Source organism: Suncus etruscus, chromosome 1 (genome assembly GCF_024139225.1).
Source record: "Suncus etruscus isolate mSunEtr1 chromosome 1, mSunEtr1.pri.cur, whole genome shotgun sequence".
In the NCBI taxonomy this organism is placed as follows: domain Eukaryota; kingdom Metazoa; phylum Chordata; class Mammalia; order Eulipotyphla; family Soricidae; genus Suncus; species Suncus etruscus.
In genome coordinates this window covers 116,478,723-116,498,307 of record NC_064848.1, presented here as the reverse complement: position 1 = coordinate 116,498,307, position 19,585 = coordinate 116,478,723, and the positions used below count along the sequence as shown (strand labels likewise).

The window sequence follows — 19,585 nt, the reverse complement described above, 5'->3', positions numbered from 1 at the left end:
GGGACACTGGGATTCGAACCAACCACCTTAGGTCCTGGATCGGCTGCTTGCAAGGCAAACGCCGCTCTGCTATCTCTCCGGCCCCGAGAATTCAAATTCTGTATGAGATTTCAAATACTTCTCCACATACTTAAATATGCTACTATACAATGCAATTTTTATTAAACTAAGCTAAATTAAAACTTTTTTAATGAGGGCCGGGTAGGTGGCGCTGGAGGTAAGGTGTCTGCCTTGCAAGCGCTAGCCAAGGAAGGACCGCGGTTCGATCCCCCGGCGTCCCATATGGTCCCCCCAAGCCAGGGGCGATTTCTGAGCACATAGCCAGGAGTAACCCCTGAGCATCAAACGGGTGTGGCCCAAAAACCAAAAAAAAAAAAAAAAACTTTTTAAATGTAAAAGTAGCCTATCGTATATTTGATATTAATTGATATTTGATATTAATTGTGACCCATGATTAGTATCATGCCCCAAAATTTATTACTATAAACCAGAAAGATGTCTAGTGTTTCATGTCTCTGAATCAATGCTTCTGAAATATTCAGCCTGGTTATATAGCTTTGAATTTGGTTCTATATATAGTTCTATATAATATTTCATTATTAAATACTAAAGATTTATTTTTTCCCATTTTTGGTGGGGGGAGGATTTTTGGTAACATCTGAAGGTGCACAGTATTACTCCTGCTTCTGCACTCAGAAATCACACCTGGCAGCCTCAGGGGACCATATGGGATTCTGGGAATCAAACCTGGGTTCGTCTCAGGTGAGCCTCATGCAAGGCAAACACCCTACCCGCTGTTTTATCAAACCACCTTCTGCCCTGGATCAGCTGCTTGCAATGCAAATGCCCTACCGCTGTGCTATGTCTCTGGCCCCACAATGGCTGAGATTCTTTAAAAAAAAAAAAAGTCAAAGAAGACAATCCAGAGTATGTAGTTGTGTTAAAGTACATGGTTCACATAAAATTTGATCCCTGGCACATACAAAAGAGTCTATTTCAATAGAAAAAAGAATGAGGGTTTCAAGTCTGAAGAAATAGCCAATGCAGAAAATATTTGTATAGAATTACGTTGGTGTGTGGCTGTCTTGCAGTCCTTTCTTTGAGGAACTTCCTGAGTTCACTTGTCAACTTTCAGGACGCAAGTCTACGCATAGCCTATGGAAACAAAGAAAAGATGGTGTCAGCAAATTCTCCTTCTGCCTACATTCTGCTTTACAAATATATTTTATGGTGTTGGTTGCTTATATCTTTGAGCTGTGAATTATACCAAGAATAGTAACAAAATAGTACAAAATAGTACAAAATGGAATTTTGTACCACATTGTACTTTCATTGAATTTAGTCAAAAGCATGTACTTCTATTTATCAAGCACCTACCATGAACAAGCCACTATTCCTATTACTTTTCATGCAGACTTAAATTTTCACAACTCTGTGAAGAATAATTTCTATTTGACATGAAAAAATTTTCTAAAATGATGTCAGAGTCATTTGTCTTGGAGTCCACACCAGTAAGTAGCTGCGATAGGGCTCTACTCAAGACAATTTAGCTCTCACCCTTGTCACTTTCTGTTTCACTATTCAAGAAATGTGGCAATCAAAAATACCTCTAAACTATGTCAACTTAAACTCCAATTTTGATGTGTAAGGTTTTACTTAACTAAGCCATCCCTCTCTCTAGTCATAAACTATAAGGGCTGGAAGAACTGACTTGCTCAGTGATGACATTTTTTTTGTACCCTGAGCCTGTTGGGTAAGATGCAAGACATCTAATTTAGTTTTTTTTTTTGGGGGGGGTCACACCTGGCAGTGTAACCCTAAGGGTTACTCCTGGCTCCATGCTCAGAAATTGCTCCTGGCAGGCACGGGGGACCATATGGGACGCTGGGATTCGAACCGATGACCTTCTGTATGAAAGGTAAACACCTTACTTCTATGCTATTTCTCCAGCCCCAAGACCTCTAATTTAAACAGAACCCAGAACCAATGCCTTTCCTTCACAGTTTTCTCTGCTGGACCCCCCCGCCCATTATCTTGTTTTGCCAGAGAAGGTTAAATGTTCCTTTCACAATATTTTTTTCTTTTTTTGTTATCTTTTTTCTCCTTTTAAAAATCTTTTCCTTTCCCAACTTAAAAAAAAATTAGGACTGGGAATGAGGCCACGAAAACATATTTATCATATTTGCATATGTCACTAGGGGCCATGTATAGTTGACATGCTGGATGACAGATTCTAAATCCAAAATACCAATAAACTGAAACCAATACAATGCCATCTAGTAGAAATATATATATATGGTTCTGCATTTAAGGTAAAATACAGTAACACTTTGGTATCTCTGGGAGTGTTACCCCTCAAAAAAAAGCAAATAAAAAATGATCATAAAATATAATAGTATAAATGTAAGTGGGAAGTCTACTTGAACTACAGATTCTATAAAAAGTATTTAAGACTAAGGGGCCAGAGAAATAGCATGGAGATAGGGCATTTGCCTTATATGCAGAAGGATGGTGGTTCGAATACTGGCAACTCATATGGTCCCCCGAGCCTGCCAGGAGCGATTTCTGAGTATAGAGCTAGGAATAACCCCTGAGTACTGCTGAGTATGACCCCCCAAAATATATATTTAAGACTAGATGACTCTAATGTTTCAATAGAAGTGGAAGTTTTTTGGGTTCTTTTTTTTTTTTTTTTTTTGGTTTTTTGGGTCACACCCAGCAGTGCTCAGAGGTTACTCCTGGCTCTATGCTCAGAAATCTCTCCTGACAGGCTCAGGGGACCAAATGGGATGCTGGGATTTGAACCACCGACCTTTTGCATGCAAGGCAAATGCTTTACCTTCATGCTATCTCTCCGGCCCCAGAAGTGGAAGTTTTAATGAAATAAAAATTATTATGAAAATAAGCACATATTTAAGCTGCACTATTAGAAATACCTTGATGAGATTAATATAGATTGCATAATCTATGCAATGCCAACTATAGTTTTGTGTCCCTTGTTGACCAATGATGATTTTGTGTCTGAGAAACAGGTCAAGACTCCTGAAGAAATCTCAGTTGAGACCTGGAAACTCCTGAATATTTCCTAGCTATTCAATAGGAGAGTTTTATGCTTGAAAAGGCAGCTCTCCATCCAATGAGGTCATCAGAGATATGTCAAATATGACTTTATAAATATAGCTAATACTTGGAGACTTTCAATTATGTAATGCATTCCCTTTAAAGGCAATTAGAAAAGTTCATACAAAAGCTTGGTGACAGAGCTAGGGATGGCTCAGGCCTAAGGCACACTTATTGCATGTATATTTGATGCTGGGTTAACTCCTCAGCCTCTCAAATAAAACAAAATAAAATAAGGCTGAGTGATATCCTTACAGCTGGTTCATATAGAAGAGTTTTTTCCAAAGGCAGGAAAACCATCCTCATCTGAATCTACTTAATTTCTTTTTTTTTTTTTTTTTTTTTTTTGGTTTTTTTGGGCCACACCCGTTTGATGCTCAGAGGTTTACTCCTGGCTAAGCGCTCAGAAATCGCTCCTGGCTTGGGGGAACCATATGGGACTTTGGGGGATCGAATCCTGGTCCTTCCATGGCTAGGGCTCGCAAGGTAGACATCTTACCTCTAGCGCCATTTCAAAGGCATCTTTTAAATTTTAACTAGTATGGTCTTGGGTCAGAGAGAGAGTACAATGAATAAGAACCTTGACTTACACATGACTGACCCAGTTCAATTCCTAGCACTGCATGCCTTTCAACCACCGAGCACTGCAGGAAAAAGCCCTGAGCATAATGGGTGTGACTATTTTCTTAACTTTGTTGGTCTCATTTTATTCAGGATTAAAGCTACAAAATTCATCCAGTCACTCCATCAAGTTTTCTATGAATAATCCAATGCTCTATTAGATCAGGTTTGAGAATCTGGCTCAATGGAAGAACAAATGTCTTTTATATGGAGGACCTGGGTTTAATCCGAATAAAAAGAGAAACAAGTCCTTTTAAAACTAGTGGTTTGGGAGCCACACTAAAACAATGCTCAAGAGTTACTCCTAGCTTTGAGCTAAGGGATTACTCTGGGAATCGTACAAGTTGCCAGGGATCAAATCCAGGTAGGCCACATGCAAGGCAAATTCTCTATCTACTCACTGTACTATTTACTCAGGTCCCAAGAATGAGTCTTTAATAAAGGCAGTATCTTTTTTGAAAGCTTTTATCAGTCACATAAAGAATGGGCAGGAGTTTTTTGCCCCTCTACTATTTCTGAAGCTAATGAAACTTTTGGTTTAGAAGAAATTCCCTTTATTCACTTTTTCCTTGTCTTTCTGGTCTTAGGATCCTGGCAAATAAATTAGGTGAAAGTTTAGGCACCTAAACTTGCATTAGGTATGTTGGCTTCTTCCTGTCACTGACCATTACTCTCTGCCTCGGGCAAAACATATTTAAGAACTTGTTTTCCAGGGCCGGAGCAATAGCACAGCAGTACGGCATTTGCTTTGCACATGGTTGATCTGGGATAGACCCGGGTTCAATTCCTAGTATCCCATAGGGTTCCCCCTGCATGCCAGGAGTGATTTCTGAGTACAGAGCATTGCCAGGTGTCCCAGAATACAAAAAAAAAACAACAACAACAACAACAAAAAAAAACGTCATTACTCTCCCTTTTTCATTATGCCCTCTGTCATATTAAAATATTTCCTCTCCCAGAATACTTTTGGGGGGGGGGTGCAGGGGCCACACCCAGTGACGCTCAGGAGTTACTCCTGGCTATACACTCAGAAATCGCTCCTGACTTGGGGGACCATATGGGACGCTGCGGGGGGGGGGGGGGGTAGAACCATGGTTTGTCTTAGGTTAGCAACAGCTAGGCAGAGGCCTTACTGCTCCATGCCACTGCTCAGCCCCTTCCAGAATACGTTTAGTCAGATATAGCCATATTTGTTTCATCTTATCTATTCAAATTCTAATCTAAATTCTATTTCTTGAAAAGAAAATAAAAAGTATTTTACCTCATCCTGTACATCAAGTTCTTCTTCCATCAGCTCTGCTTCCATTAACTCAAGAGGATCTTTACAGTCCTGAATGAGGGTGATCTTAAGAAAGGAAACATACTTACAAATATAGTAGCAACAACCTGCCCTGATACTCCACTGAAAATGATTTGAAACTTTGATGGTGCTTCTCATCTATAATATACATACTCCTCTTTTGTTAGCTATGTTTCCCACTTTAGAAATTTCTTACACCATTATGTCACATTCAAGTGTGAATTTATTAGAATTCTTCATTATCTAACCTCCTTTTCAGCTTTCACCCATAACCTCTGAAGTGTACGCCTTTGAATGAGTCACCCATCTGCCTAAATGATTCAGTAGTCAATGGTGTTATCTTAATAGCTAGACTAAGAGCACTTAGTTTAACAGTGAATAAACAGTGAATGCCTACTGAAGGGTGTGTGACAGGTGACAATAAATTGGATGGAAATTAGTCGTAGTGGAAACAGAAACTGACAGCTATGAACCTAGTTTACAGTTAGAAAAATACTACAATTTTTAGCAGAAGATTTTTAATGAATTAAAGATGTAGATCCCTGTGAAGATGGTTGTGACATAAAGGAGTCAGATGTTACTCAGATATAAAAAGACTGGTGAACTACAACTTGAAGCTGGGCAGGGTGGGCCTTGTTATGGTCAAATCAAAGAATAGAAAGATTCTATTGCTGCATTAGAAAGACCATAATACATGTGACCCTTACTGAAGAAAAGTACTACAGATGTGATTTACTGTCACTTACACTGCATGTACCATGTGCCATGTGACCATCAAACTGCACATACAACCATGACCACAATAATGGATCCTACTTATTATTTCCTGGTGTGTCATAGTTCACATTACTAATGTACTACAGGGAGCAGTGAAAAGTCAGATGGCCTATCTTTCCTTCAAAAATACTCTCTAGAATTCCTGTGCCTGTGAAATGGAGAGGTATTGTTTTGAGAATAAAATATATTCTGACAATGAAGTTACCTAAGGGTCAATCTCAGAAAGCAAGCCCATAGCTAAGGGACACATGACCATCTAAGGACTTAAGGATGCACATACATTTCCTTAGCTGTCAGGGCCCCAAGAATGCTCAATCTACTATCCATTGTGCCAGTAAGTATATATTAGTTCACTATCCATTGAACTAGTGAGTATATAATGTAAGTTTTACTCATTATAATCTCTGTTCAAGTTCAAAAAAATCCATCCGTGTCATTCACAATGCCTTTCTGATTAGAAACAAGAGTGAGTCTAAGCCTGGTGGAGTGATCTTAGTTAATGGTTTTTGTGACATTCATGTCTGAGGTACTGGATCAGAACAGAGTATAAAATAATAACTATTTTCATGTTGAAAAAGAATTTGCACCTTTGTTTTATTTACTTTTAATATGGTCTCTCTTGGAGAGTTTCTAGATGTTGCTGTGTTGTGGTAACCTTTAAGTTAAAGCATTTTAAGTTAGAAAAACTTATGAGTTTCCAAAGAGAAGCATCTTGAATATAGCTTGTTTTTTAGATGTCTTTATAGATCTCAAATATTTGTAGGCATGCCTATATATCACTTTTCTTTTTCGCATTTAAGATCTAAACATTGGTATTTAGGGTTGGTTAGTTAACCCAGTAGCTTTAAATAGAACAATCTCTTCACCAACAGTAGCTGAAAAGAATAATGTACTATTGTTTTCCAAATTAGTTTTACTTTAAACATTAATTTTAACCTACCATAAAAATCTACTTATTCTATTTTAGAAAAAGGAGGCATTATTTAAAATGTAGTAGACTATGTCACTGGAACAATTATTGTTATTTTTACTGGCACATGTTCTAGTTACGCAAATTTACTGTGAGAAAGTCTGTGATAAAGGAGGTGTTTTATTTTGTTTGTTTGTTTTGTTTTGTTTTGTTTTTTTAACCAGGCATGCTACCTGCAGGCATATCCCAATGATCCAGGGTAGAATGTCCAATTCCCTTCCATATTTGACAGGAGAAATGATGAAATAAGGAGTCCCATGAGAAATTAGCTTCTATTCTGTTTTTTTGGGGACACATAAACTCTCGGCTACGTAGGGGCATAGGGACTTTTCGTTTTTCTCTTTTTTTTTTAAGATTACTTTTAAAATAAAGGAATATAAAGGATTTTTTTTTTTTGGTTTTTGGGTCACACCCAGCAGTGCTCAGGGGTTACTCCTGGCTGTCTGCTCAGAAATAGCTCCTGGCAGGCACAGGGGGCCATAAGGGGCACTGGGATTTGAACCAACCACCTTTGGTCCTGGATCGGCTGCTTGCAAGGCAAACGCTGCTGTGCTATCTCTCTGGGCCCCAATATAAAGGATCTTATTTAATAATATTTATAATCAAGAATTTTCAGATTGCTGAGAATTTTAATAATACTTATAAATACAAGTCATAGAAGATCCAAGATTAGTATCTATATTCTAAGAAGACAGAGTTAATGCCCAATTTTTATTAGTAAATGAACTCATTATAGAATTATTAAGTCCTCAATCTATAAATAAGAATATTTTCTTTTCCTGTCACCCCAGAGAAGTGGGTTTGTGCTTTTGTTTTGTTTGTTTGGGGGTCACACTTGGCAATGCTCAGGAATTACTATTGTCTCTCTGCTCAGGAATCACTCCTGGCAGGCACAAGGAATCATATGGGATGCCAAGGACTGAACCTGGGTTGTCTGCATGCATGTCTACTTGCTGTACTACCACTTTGACCCAGAAGTATATATTTTTACTAACAGATTAGAAAACTGAGACTATGGCAAATGAAGTAAATTGTCTAAAATCCCACCCTAGAGTTCAAACCTAAAGTTGTAGAATTTTTGCCAGTGACTAGAAATCCTGATAATTTAGGAGACATCATGAAAAGGCTAAATGTTTACCGTGTCTAAAATGGAATCCTGAATGTCTTGAGTTTTTGCTTTGTTCTGTAGATGGAGGACAGCATCATGGACGGTAAGGAAAAATATGTCCTTTCTAATGTTGTCATTAAAAAAGCCACATTTCTCCAGTTTTTCTATCACATGCTCTGTGAAAGAAAGAAATTTAATCAGTGTCTAGGAAAGCATATCTGTAACATCAGCCCACACTCATACTTTGTAGCTTCCCCTTTTAATTTTTCCTTCATTTTCAAAATTTCCTAAACCATCCAGTTTCTTTTTTTTGAGCACATCTATTATACTAAATGTGCTTATAGTGGACCACTTGGTTTCATCATCATCCCTTTCGCTAGTGTACAAATCCTTCATCTTCCCATCTCTGGATAATTTTGCTTGGGTGATTTTAAATCTATAACCATTAATTGACTAGTAATTAGGGGTGGGGAGGCTGTTTGAAGGGTTAATTTTCTGAGGTTCTTTCTGCTGTTTGCTTCCTATGAAATTAAGTTTCCAAAACTATGTAAAAAAAAAAAAACCCAACTATGTATTTATCCAGCTTCTCCCTTTGCTCTCAATCCTCCAAGAATGATTCCTGAGTGTGTAGTTTTTCAAGAAATAACCAATACAGGAATTCTCTCCTCAGGCTCTTCCTTGGAAAACTATTTTCTCACAGACTGTTTTCGGAGAGCCTCCATTTTTGAAGGATATAAGTCATCTCCTACTCTCCTTTCCCCATGATAGTTTCCCCTCTGTTGATTCTGTTCAACTGTCAGGTCATGGGTTTACATGCATTTCCAGCTTTATGTACAAATTGGAAACAAAAGTTCTAGGTGTGAAAATGTGGTATATTTTTAAATCCAAAACACAGATTCAACAACACTGCAAACAGTGTTTAGGAGATCTAAACTGCAACTACTGAACTTTGTAATGTGACTGTCAAGGTGGCAGGCAGGGAGGGGGTGGGGTGAGGGTGGGAGGGGAGGATAATAGACTTTGGGAACGCTAGTTATGTGGAGTTGACACTGTGATGGTGGTATGGTATTGAAATATATGCCTAAAACTCAACTATCAATAACTTTGTAAATTGTGGTTCTTTAAATTAAAACTTAAAAAATTAAGTGAAAAAACAAGAAGATAAATGAACACTTATATGCCAGTTATGCCATAGTTACTGATATTAAGAGTTGCCTTCCCACCAAAATAAATAGAAAACTAGATATAAATGTGGGAAAAGGAAAAGGACTTTGGGTGTTTGCTTAATGGATAGAGTTTCTGTTTTCACTATTAAAAAATTTAGAAATAGATTATTGTGATGAATGTATAGCATCATTAATGTACCTAACAACATTGAATTAATGACACACTTGAATGTGACTGAAATGGCCAATTCCACTTAAATGTCTTTTACCACAGTGAAAAATAGTTTTGAAATAAAGGCCTTTGGAAACCAGATATCCCATTCCAAGTTATGAGAAGGAGCTTAAGAGAAAAGTCACAGATATAAACATATATGCACTTACCTTGAAGTGATGCAAAGTATACATCTACATCAATTCTTTGGAATTCTTTGACAATCTACATTTAAGAAGAATTTGTCATGAGCAACTTTATAGTATTATAATTTAGTATTAATTACTTGCACAGAAGAAACCAGTAATTTTATGATTAATTTGGACTTTAAGTAAAGTGTATTGTTGAGGAACTTTTATTATTGGGAAACAATAGAGGTTTGCAACCTAAAGAGATAGCATAATTAGGAATGACATATCTCAAGTATATTCAGTGTTTAATGGTGCAGCACTCTAGCACAAAGGTACTTTGTAAATATTGCGGGGGGGAAAAAAGGGAGTATAGGAGATCACTAATACAGTCACTATTGATTGGAGAAAATAATGTTCTGTCTTTGAGAGGAAGATTTATGAGTATGAGTATATGCAATCAAACTCCAAATGTAAAGTGAATCACTTTTGAATTTTTATATTCAATTTACTATTTTGTTGCATAAAATAAAATACATATCCATGAAAATATTTTTGAGGTATAACTATGAATGGGCCAGATAAACTCTTATAAATTCTTTACATACATTTATGCTATGTATTAAAATGCATAATATATAATGTACCATGTAATATAAAATTTCTTATTTAATCCTGGAAGTATATGCCATTATTATTTACCCCTATATTATAAATGAAGAAATTGAGATGCATTTTACCCACAGTCAGAGTACTCTATAGATTCAACTTCAGGTAGTTGAGTTTCAGAGCATTTGTTCTAAACATTATATTCTACTGCAAGAGCATCTTTCCAGAAAAATTATAGAGACATGAAGTTGCTTCTGTTAAAGACTGGACAACCCCTATTGTTTTACAACAGAAAGTACTCCCAATATATAATTCAAAACACCAGAACTTACCATTTGCAATGATCTGACTCCAACAATATCTAAGAAAGATACAGCTCCACAATCAATCACAAGGCTGTGGATGGGCACTTTAGGAACGTTCACTTTGACTGGAAGTTCAGAGTTCCAATCTACTTGAATTTCTATTTGCTTGGTTGGGATATCAAGTTCTTCTGGATCTTCAATATCTTCATCAGGCTCAAAAGCATTGTTGGGTGTGCCAGTGCCAGTGTCACTAATAATGCCATTCTGAATAAAGAAAACACTGTAAACTTAAACATCAACGATTTAGGATATCTTTCAAAAAGTCCTATATTTTGTTTGGTGGTAAGCTAAATATAGAAGAGAGAAATTTTTAAAGAATAAAATAAAACTTCAGCCCAAACTTTGACATTGTCTTAGAAAAAAAAGAAAGAGAAGAATAATCAGGACACTGTTGTTTTCTGGAAAATTATGGAACTTGATCCCCCAAAAGAAACTGGAGAGTTTAAAGAAAAGGTAACTGCTCAAACTTTACAAATTTACTGTTTTCTACTGTGAATGTTTTTCTGACATGGAATTTGAAAAACAATTATTTCTTTTCATTTCAGTAAAATGAGGTTTAATCCATGACAAAGGGTCCCCCAATCTCCAGAAGGAGTGGTCCTTGAACTCAGAACCAGGTACAAGCTCCAAACGTGGTTGGGTGTGGCCTTAAGCCCCACTCCCCAAAATAAAAACTAATTAAAGGGTAAAAAAGTTGTTGCCTCACCTTAGTTGCTCTTAATTTCCCTTTTTTGATGAGCTTCTGTATTTTCCTCAGTGCTTTCAGTCTCTTATTGTATACTCTAATGGCATCAAATCCAACCTTTGAAAATAAATGTCAAGTTACTTAAAAACTCTCCATTTCACTCCCCCCACCCAGCCTGTGTTTGAGACAGGCTTTCTAATACTCACTAATGGCAACTTTTACCTGGGCGAGTTACTTCTCTAACCGTATTATTTCTTGAGACATTAAGGAAAAAAGGAAGTTTCAAGGTTTGATGGAGGTGCGACTATGAAGTCATCTGACCCCAATCACCAAAGAAAGACTCAGGAAGATAGTGATCAGGCTTTGAGATGGTATAAAGCAGAAGGGAAAGGGACTTCTTTGGCTAAGTTCTGTGTTTCCAAAATTAACTTGCCATCAGCGTGTGCTTTCTACTTCTCACACTCATTGACATTGTTACAATAGTTGTCAAGTAGTTATTTCCCTAACTGCACTCACCACTCTTTGTGGTGAGCTTCATATCATGAGCCGGTCCTAACAGCCCTCATGTCAATTGTCTCTGGACATTATTACAATAAGGTCTCCTTTTGTTTTTATTAAAACTCCTTGTTGTTATTATTATTATTATTATTACTTTTTTTTTTTTTGCCTAATCACTATGGCAAGAACTTCCAGCACTATGTTGAACAGGAACCAAGATTTCCTTCAACAGATGAATGACTAAAGAAACCATGGTACATATACACATTGGACTATTATGCAGACATCAGGAGAGATGAAGTCATGAAATTTTCCTATACATGGATGTATATGGAATCTGTTATGCTGAGTAAAATAAATCAGTGGGAGAGAGATAGACACAGAATAGTCTCACTCTTCTATGGGGAGCATTGGTGGTGGGAATGGTGCACTGGTGAAGGGGGGTGTTCTTTCTATGACTAATACCCAACAACAATCATGTTTGTAGTCAAGGTGCTTAAATAAAGATATTATTAAAAAAGAGCACATTATGGGGCCGGAGAGAGCATGGAGGTAAGGCGTTTGCCTTGTATGCAGAAGAATGGTGGTTCAAATCCTGGCATCCCATATGGTCCCCCGAGCCTGCCAGAAGTGATTTCTGAGCATAGAGCCAGGAGTAACCCTGAGTGTGCTGGGTATGAACCAAAAACCAAAAAAAAAAAAAAAAAAAAAAAAACAAAAAAAAAACAAAGCGCATTAAAAAAAAAACTTGACTCAAATAGTGTTTTTATTTAGCACAGTTATTGCTACTTGGACTTGTGCTATTGTCACCTATTTTATTACCCAAATATAGACTGTAAATTATTTGAGAAGAGTGTGAGAATTCTTAATTGTCCTAAACAAAGGGACTATGTTATAAGACCTTAAACCTTTGTATGACTATAAAATGGAGTCTAAAGAAAAAAAGTACAGGAGGCCAGAGAGATAGCATAGTGCATAGTGGTAGGGTGTTTGCCTTGCAAGCGGCTAACCCAGGACAGACAGTTGTTCGATTCCCAGCATCCCATATGGTCCCCCGAGCCTTCGAGAGGCAAGATTTTCTGAGCGCAGAGCCAGGAATAACCCCTAAGTGCCACCAGGTTTGACCCAAAAATAAAAAAAAAGAAAAGAAAAGTACAAAACAGATATTCAATGATAAACACTTACTGTAGACTTAATACACTTTTTTAAACCATCAACGTTGCCATAAAAAATAGGACCAGAAAATCTAAGAATCTTGACTCCCTCAGGTTCTTCAATCTAGAATTAAAAAGAAATTGAGGTTAAACAATTTTAGGCCACAACTACTCAATTAATGTCTGAGTATTTGGTTATGAGTCAAATTAAAATTGCTCAGAGAACTGGTGAAGCAGCAATCAACTTTTTTTGAAGTAGAGTATAATCCAAGTTAAGAGGTAATAGCTGGGGCCGGGCGGTGGCGCTGGAGGTAAGGTGCCTGCCTTGCCTGCGCTAGCCTAGGACGGACCGCAGTTCGATCCCCCGGCATCCCATATGGTCCCCCCAAGAAGCCAGGAGCAACTTCTGAGCGCATAGCCAGGAGTAACCCCTGAGCGTCACAGGGTGTGGCCCAAAAACCAAAAAAAAAAAAAAAAAAAGAGGTAATAGCTTCCCCAAACTCCCAGACCTCCACAATTCATTAGAAGTCAGAGATAGAGAAGCCTGAGGAAGCAACTCAACCCGCATTTCCAGATGAAGAAACTGAGTCTCAGGACGGGGACATGCTTTGAATTAAATTTACATCAGTGACCTTTTGTTTTCACTAAAATTCTTTTTAAATAAATTTTTAAAAAGCAACAAAATAAAAGGCAGTAATGGGAGATAGTATGATGCAATCTTATTCCTTACCTGGTCACACAAACAGTGATCTAAACACAGAGAATCATAGACTTCTACAGTGAGCTATTTTTTTTTTTTTTAGTCCAGTTCCATTGGATAAAAAAAAGTGAGGTCTCTGGGCCCGGAGAGATAGCACAGCGGTGTTTGCCTTGCAAGCAGCCGATCCAGGACCAAAGGTGGTTGGTTCGAATCCCAGTGTCCCATATGGTCTCCCGTGCCTGCCAGGAGCTATTTCTGAGCAGACAGCCAGGAGTAACCCCTGAGCATTGCCCGATGTGGCCCAAAAACCAAAAACCAAAAACCAAAAAAAAAAAAAAAAAAAAAGTGAGGTCTCTAAAAGGTTGAGTAACTTAGGCAAAGCCACTGCCAAATGGAGACTAAAACTCAGAACTGCCAAAGACAGCCTAGGATCTCTGCGCAACAGCTAAAAGCTGCTCTTGAATCATTTTTGTTCCTAACATAAGAGAATAATAGTGAGAATAGGGGCTGGAAAGATAATATAGTGGGTAAGGTGCTACATTCCCCAGCATCGTACATGCCTCCCTAAGCACCTCCAGAGAGATTCCTGAGTACAGAAACAAGAATAGCTCCTGAACATTGCCAGGTGTGGCCCCAAAAAACAAAGCTTTTTATAAAAAGAGACCAAAAAAAAGTTGTGGAATTAAATTGAGTCACTGCTACTAGAATTTCAGGTTCAACCCCTCTCCCTCATGTTAAGGTAAAATTATATTCCAACTCCCTACAATTCATAGTAAGAAAGAAAGCTTTTTGCTTTTAAATAATTTTTTCCAAATTGCTATTATCTTAATTTTTGTTCTCTACTTTTTTTTTTTTTTTTTTTGCTTTTTGGGCCACACCTGGTGACACCTCAGGGGTTACTCCTGGATGTGCACTCGAAATCACCCCTGACTCCTGGCTTGGGGGACCATATGGGACACCAAGGGATAGAACCACTGTCTGTCCTAGGTTAGTGCGGGCAAGGCAAATGCCCTACAGCTTGTACCACCGCTCCAGCCCTATTCTCTACTTTTTAATATACATTTGCCCTGGAAATCAAAAAAGCAATCTTATTTTTAGAGAGTACAGGTTCCTCAATGGGTTTTGGTGTGTTTCTGTTTCTTATGTCATGAATTAGGTTTTTTTCCAAGTATAGAACCAAATGTAAAGTAAAATTCTTGATGACTAAGAATACAAAAGTCTGGGGCCGCGAGGTGGCGCTAGAGGTAAGGTGTCTGCCTTGCAAGCGCTAGCCAAGGATCAGGACCGCGGTTTGATCCCCCGGCGTCCCATATGGTCCCCCCAAGCCAGGGGCGATTTCTGAGCGCTTAGCCAGGAGTAACCCCTGAGCGTCAAACGGGTGTGGCCCAAAAACCAAAAAAAAAAAAAAAAAAAAAAAAAAAGAATACAAAAGTCTTGTGATAAAAGTGACTGAAGAAAATCTAACACAGATTTAGTGCAATTTCATAGAGGATGAATAACATAGCAAAAATTTTCCTTTCGTTGCAATAGAATTGTAATGCTGGATGGAGCTATAGTATAATAGGAGAGGGTTTGCATGTGGCCTTGCATGTGACCAACCTGAATTTAATCCCCAATGCTAGCACTTCCAGGAGTAATTCCTGAGAGCATAGTAGGGGTAACCCCTGAATATTGCCGAACATAACAAAACAAAAATAAATAAAATTTTAGTGCCTTTTTTGGTAATTACTCATATATTAGGATATGTACACTTTGTGTATATACTAGTGATTTCAAGGGAAGTTTCTATTTGTCATGATTTTCATTAAATTTGGGGAGTTTTAAATATTTATTCAAATATTATATTTGTATTTATTTCCTCTCATTTGGGGTTCTCAATGCATGTTGATAGTGGTGTGTGTGTGTGTGTGTGTGTGTGTGTGTGTGTGTGTGTGTGTGTGTGATAAATGGCAGTGGTCAGGAATCACTCTTATTTGTGCTTGGGGAACTATATGTGGTATGAGGTTGGCTGTGTGCAAGACAAATGCCCTACTCACTATGCTGTACTTTCTTAGGTCAAACAATGCTTCGCTTTGCTACAGAGGTCTCTGAGGCTCTGTTCTTATCTTCAAGTAAACATAAATGTATATATCTTCAAGTAAAAATAACATTATATTAGTTTTATCATAACATAATCATTTGATTATAGTATATTTTGAAAGGTGAAATGGTCACTACAATGAATTCAGAGATAGATAACATCAGTTATCATGCAAAATTACCAGTTTTTCTTAGGATGAAAACCATTAGAATCTATTCTGATAGCAATTTGTAAGTATATAACAATATTTTGAACTATAGCTATCATGCTGTATATATAGACCCAAATTTATTATTTTTACAATTTTACATTAGTTAACATTTTTCCCTTAGCCCAGAGAAACAGAATTTTAATTCAACATCTATCTAAAGGTAAGCAAATTACTTTTTAAAAATTCCTTTTACAATGGGATTATATTGACATGACATAAAAAAGCAAACTGGGTCAAAAGTATACCTGATGTTAAGGGCTAGACAGATAGTATAGGAAGCAAAGTATGTGCCTTGCATGTAGCAAATGTTAGTTTGATCCCTGGAACTGCCTGTGTTCCTTCAGACACATGCCAGGACACATGTCAAACACATATCACTCCTGAATATAGAGTCCGAATTACCTCTAAGCACTACCAAGTGTGACTCCAAAACAAGCAAAAAATACATTGTTATTACCAGTGGACTTTTACATTTTCACCCAGTAGTGCTGTACCTAATATCTAAATTATAATATGCCATTCCTGAAAATATAGCTGTTAAATATAAATCTGACCAATATCTCCCAAAGGAACTTACATTTTTGTAATTTTTGGTACTTTTGTAGATATCTGTGCTTGGGATGCTTCCAAGGCCATTCCATGAGGGACTGAAAGAAGAAAGATAAAAGTCAGGATTTGGTGGAACAATTATGCTTTGAAATACAAAGTTAGAAGAACTAATAGTACACATCATTCTGGTGCTTTTGTACTCTAAATCTTCAGGTGTCATCTCTCTGTGATTAACAGCTGTTGTTTTGTGGAAATCGGAAGGAAGAACCCCAACTTTTTGGTGAAGGCTGGGAGGAATAACGAGAATCAGGCTTTCAGTGTTTGTATATATATATATATATATATATATATATATATATATATATATATATATATATATATATATATATAGGATAAGCAAAGAGCTTTTGCAAATGTAATTCCACCATAATCCTGAAAGATTAGCAGAGTTGTCCTCTCATTTTTTAATGGTAAGTAAACAGGAAGTAGGAAAGTAGGGAAGAAGAACCACAGTGTCAGTACTTGTGAGTTATAACCATCTTCTCATGGCAGTATAGAGATTGTGGTGATCCAGTTAGTCTCATTGTTATAAGAAACAGGGAGCCTGTAAGGACAAGAATAAGCCCTTCCCTTTAACCACACTGGCAAATTTCCTGTTCCTGATAAAATCAAATAGCATGATTCTTCAGGCATGACTAGGGGCATATGCTAAATACAATTCCTAAAAAAAAAGTATCTGGAGGTACTCTTAACAATGTGCTCTTGCATCAACATTATAATTACTGGAAATTAAAGACTGTAGATGATACTGATTTTTTGTTGGCTACAAGCCTAGTTATCAAATCAGCAGCAAAAATGTTCCATGGGTTTCATCTTAGCATTCTGTACTGAGCTGATCTGTAACTTAAAGGTTTATAAACTACAAAGTCTCTTTCTATAAACACCCTTTTCTTGAGGCCGGAGAGACAGCATGGAGGTAAGGCGTTTGCCTTGCATGTGGAAGGACAGTGGTTAGAATCCCGGCATCCCATATGGTCCCTCAAGCCTGCCAGGAGTGATTTCTGAGTGTAGAGCCAGGGTAACCCCTGAGCATTGCAAGACAAAAAAAACCAAAACCCTTCTTTTGGTACCCCATGTAGTTTTCTGAGGCCTTCAGGCGTGAACTCAGCTCAGAGCTCAGAGATCATCCTGATGTACCCCCCAAAACTTCTTTGAACCTACATAAGGAAAGTAGATGCTAAGATATATAGCTTGTCATTTCTCTCTCTTATTTTTTTCTTTCTTCCGTATGTGTCAAGATGCTTAAACCCAACCACTCATTTAAAAACTACAAAGCAAGTTCAATCTTTGACTAAACCACCTCTTCTCTCTTGCTCCTAGCATTACAGAAGGAGATCACAGTGGGATGTATGTAAGGTCAGTTTAGATGGGGGTGTCATACATCTATCTCAGTTCAGATTCTGAGTCTATCACTTATTAATTCTGTGATCCTGGGAAGGTTTTAACCATACTGAGCTTCAGTTTCCTCACTTGCAGAATAAGAAGAAAAACTTATTCAAAGGATTATTTAAGATAAACTACAATAAGGTTTGTAAAGCAGTAAGTGCATAGGTACAAGATATATATCCTTACATGTATAAATATACATATATATACATGTATATATATAATTGTTGTTTTGGAGCCATACCTGACTAATCTCAAGGATTACTTCTAGTTCTGTGCTCAAAGATCACTCCTGATGGTGCTTGTGGGGAAACAATATGTGATGCTAGGGATTAAACCTGGGTCAGCCATGTACAAGGAAAACACCCACTATACTCTTACTATGGCTCTACAAGGCTCTGACCCTATTTTTAAAGAGAATAGTTTCATTATCTCAAAATGTTATGTATATGACATCTCAGGATGTGTCTTGTTTACAAAAAAAACTTCCATTTTGAGAAAACTCACAACTGAACTCTGAGGACGACAGTCAGCAATCCAAATAAAAGACCAGCCAGCAAACCAAGGTCCAGCCCCAGAATGATGGATGCTAAGCAGGTAAACACCCAGATAACCTAGGGAAAAAGAGATATAAAAGCATTAGATTAGTTTTTCATATAGCATTAAGTGAAAGATGACCATAAAAATAAGATAAATTGTCTAGAAACAAATTACATCTTAAAAATATATGGCTTTATATTTAAGTGTAAGTGGAAATAGGCCTTCCTAATAAAGACCAAATGTCCCACTTAAATATTTTTAATTTGATTTTTGAATAGGTATTACATTAACATGGTTCAAAATAAAATTAATATAGAAAAAATAGAGTGGGAAACCTTGCTTATAACGATTAAACCTGGGAGGACTGCATGCAAGGCAAATGCCCTATCTACTATACTCCAATCCTCAATCTATCCTGCTTTAAATTGAATTTAAATAATGGATTAAATTTAACTAATCAATTCAATTTCTGGATTTTTTAATTCATCACAACAGGATCAATCTTCACCTTTATTTTATTTTTTGAGGCCACCAGCATATATTTATTACTATAAATATTCCTACCAGAGAGGGTTTGCAACTTTGTCCTCTTTGCTCAATCTTCACCTTTAAAGGCAGCCTCAGTCAGAATTATGATCAGTTAGGGTTTTTGTATTTTGTGTTTTATTTTTGTTTTATTTTTGTCATTCTTCTAAATTGAAGGTTTTAAAAATATTGTTTGATCTTTTACTTCAGAAGGACAAGAATATGGATGTGTACTCAGATAGGACTGATACTTGTTGAGAACAGATTTTTCCAGGGATGGAGGAAATTTCCAAAACACAGTTGACATGCAGATGTCTACTTTGGCTTATGTACACTATTCAAAATTCTGCTTTGGGATTCTCCAAATGCTTAAGGGATAAAGGGGAATCAAGATGTGAAAGAATACATTTGGACCAAATCTTATTTCAGAGAAAAATTAAAGTTATAGGACTTACAGCATCAATCTTATTCTGCCTCCAGAGGTGAGGAATGTCACACACCTGCATAAACATCCCTTTCAGGTTGGCAATTACCACAGCTGCCAGGACAGACTGCCAAGAAAGACAGGGAGAGCTATTATTTAGGGAAATGGCCTTTCATGTGATGATTATTAAAGCTCATAGTCTCTCTCTGTGGTGGCCAACAGAGATGAGAAAGCATGCAATTATTGTGCTGAAAATCAAGGTTTACCTTTTGCAAGGGTTCCAGCAACTTCCCCAGGGCAACAATGGCAATCATCACAATCCCAGCAGAGATAATGCCAGCAATCTGAAAGACACACACCTCCTATGAACAGGGGTCTCCACCTTTAACCTTGTATCA

The 19,585-nt window shown here is 37.3% G+C and overlaps 1 protein-coding gene across 1 annotated transcript in view; it reads right to left on the bottom strand.

The window, feature by feature from the left end:
* Positions 1-1,085: 1,085 nt before the first annotated feature.
* The window catches only part of SLC26A4 (solute carrier family 26 member 4), a 52,221-nt gene continuing 33,721 nt past the window's right edge, over positions 1,086-19,585 (bottom strand). The window contains exons 11-21 of the mRNA XM_049777725.1: positions 19,454-19,531; positions 19,219-19,314; positions 18,206-18,312; positions 16,281-16,350; positions 12,744-12,836; positions 11,082-11,177; positions 10,343-10,579; positions 9,444-9,498; positions 7,927-8,072; positions 5,003-5,086; positions 1,086-1,155 (exon numbers count right to left, since the gene is read on the bottom strand). Coding sequence (XP_049633682.1) covers positions 1,132-1,155; positions 5,003-5,086; positions 7,927-8,072; positions 9,444-9,498; positions 10,343-10,579; positions 11,082-11,177; positions 12,744-12,836; positions 16,281-16,350; positions 18,206-18,312; positions 19,219-19,314; positions 19,454-19,531 — 1,086 coding nt within the window. The 3' untranslated portion in view covers positions 1,086-1,131. The remainder of the gene's footprint in view (positions 1,156-5,002; positions 5,087-7,926; positions 8,073-9,443; positions 9,499-10,342; positions 10,580-11,081; positions 11,178-12,743; positions 12,837-16,280; positions 16,351-18,205; positions 18,313-19,218; positions 19,315-19,453; positions 19,532-19,585) is intronic.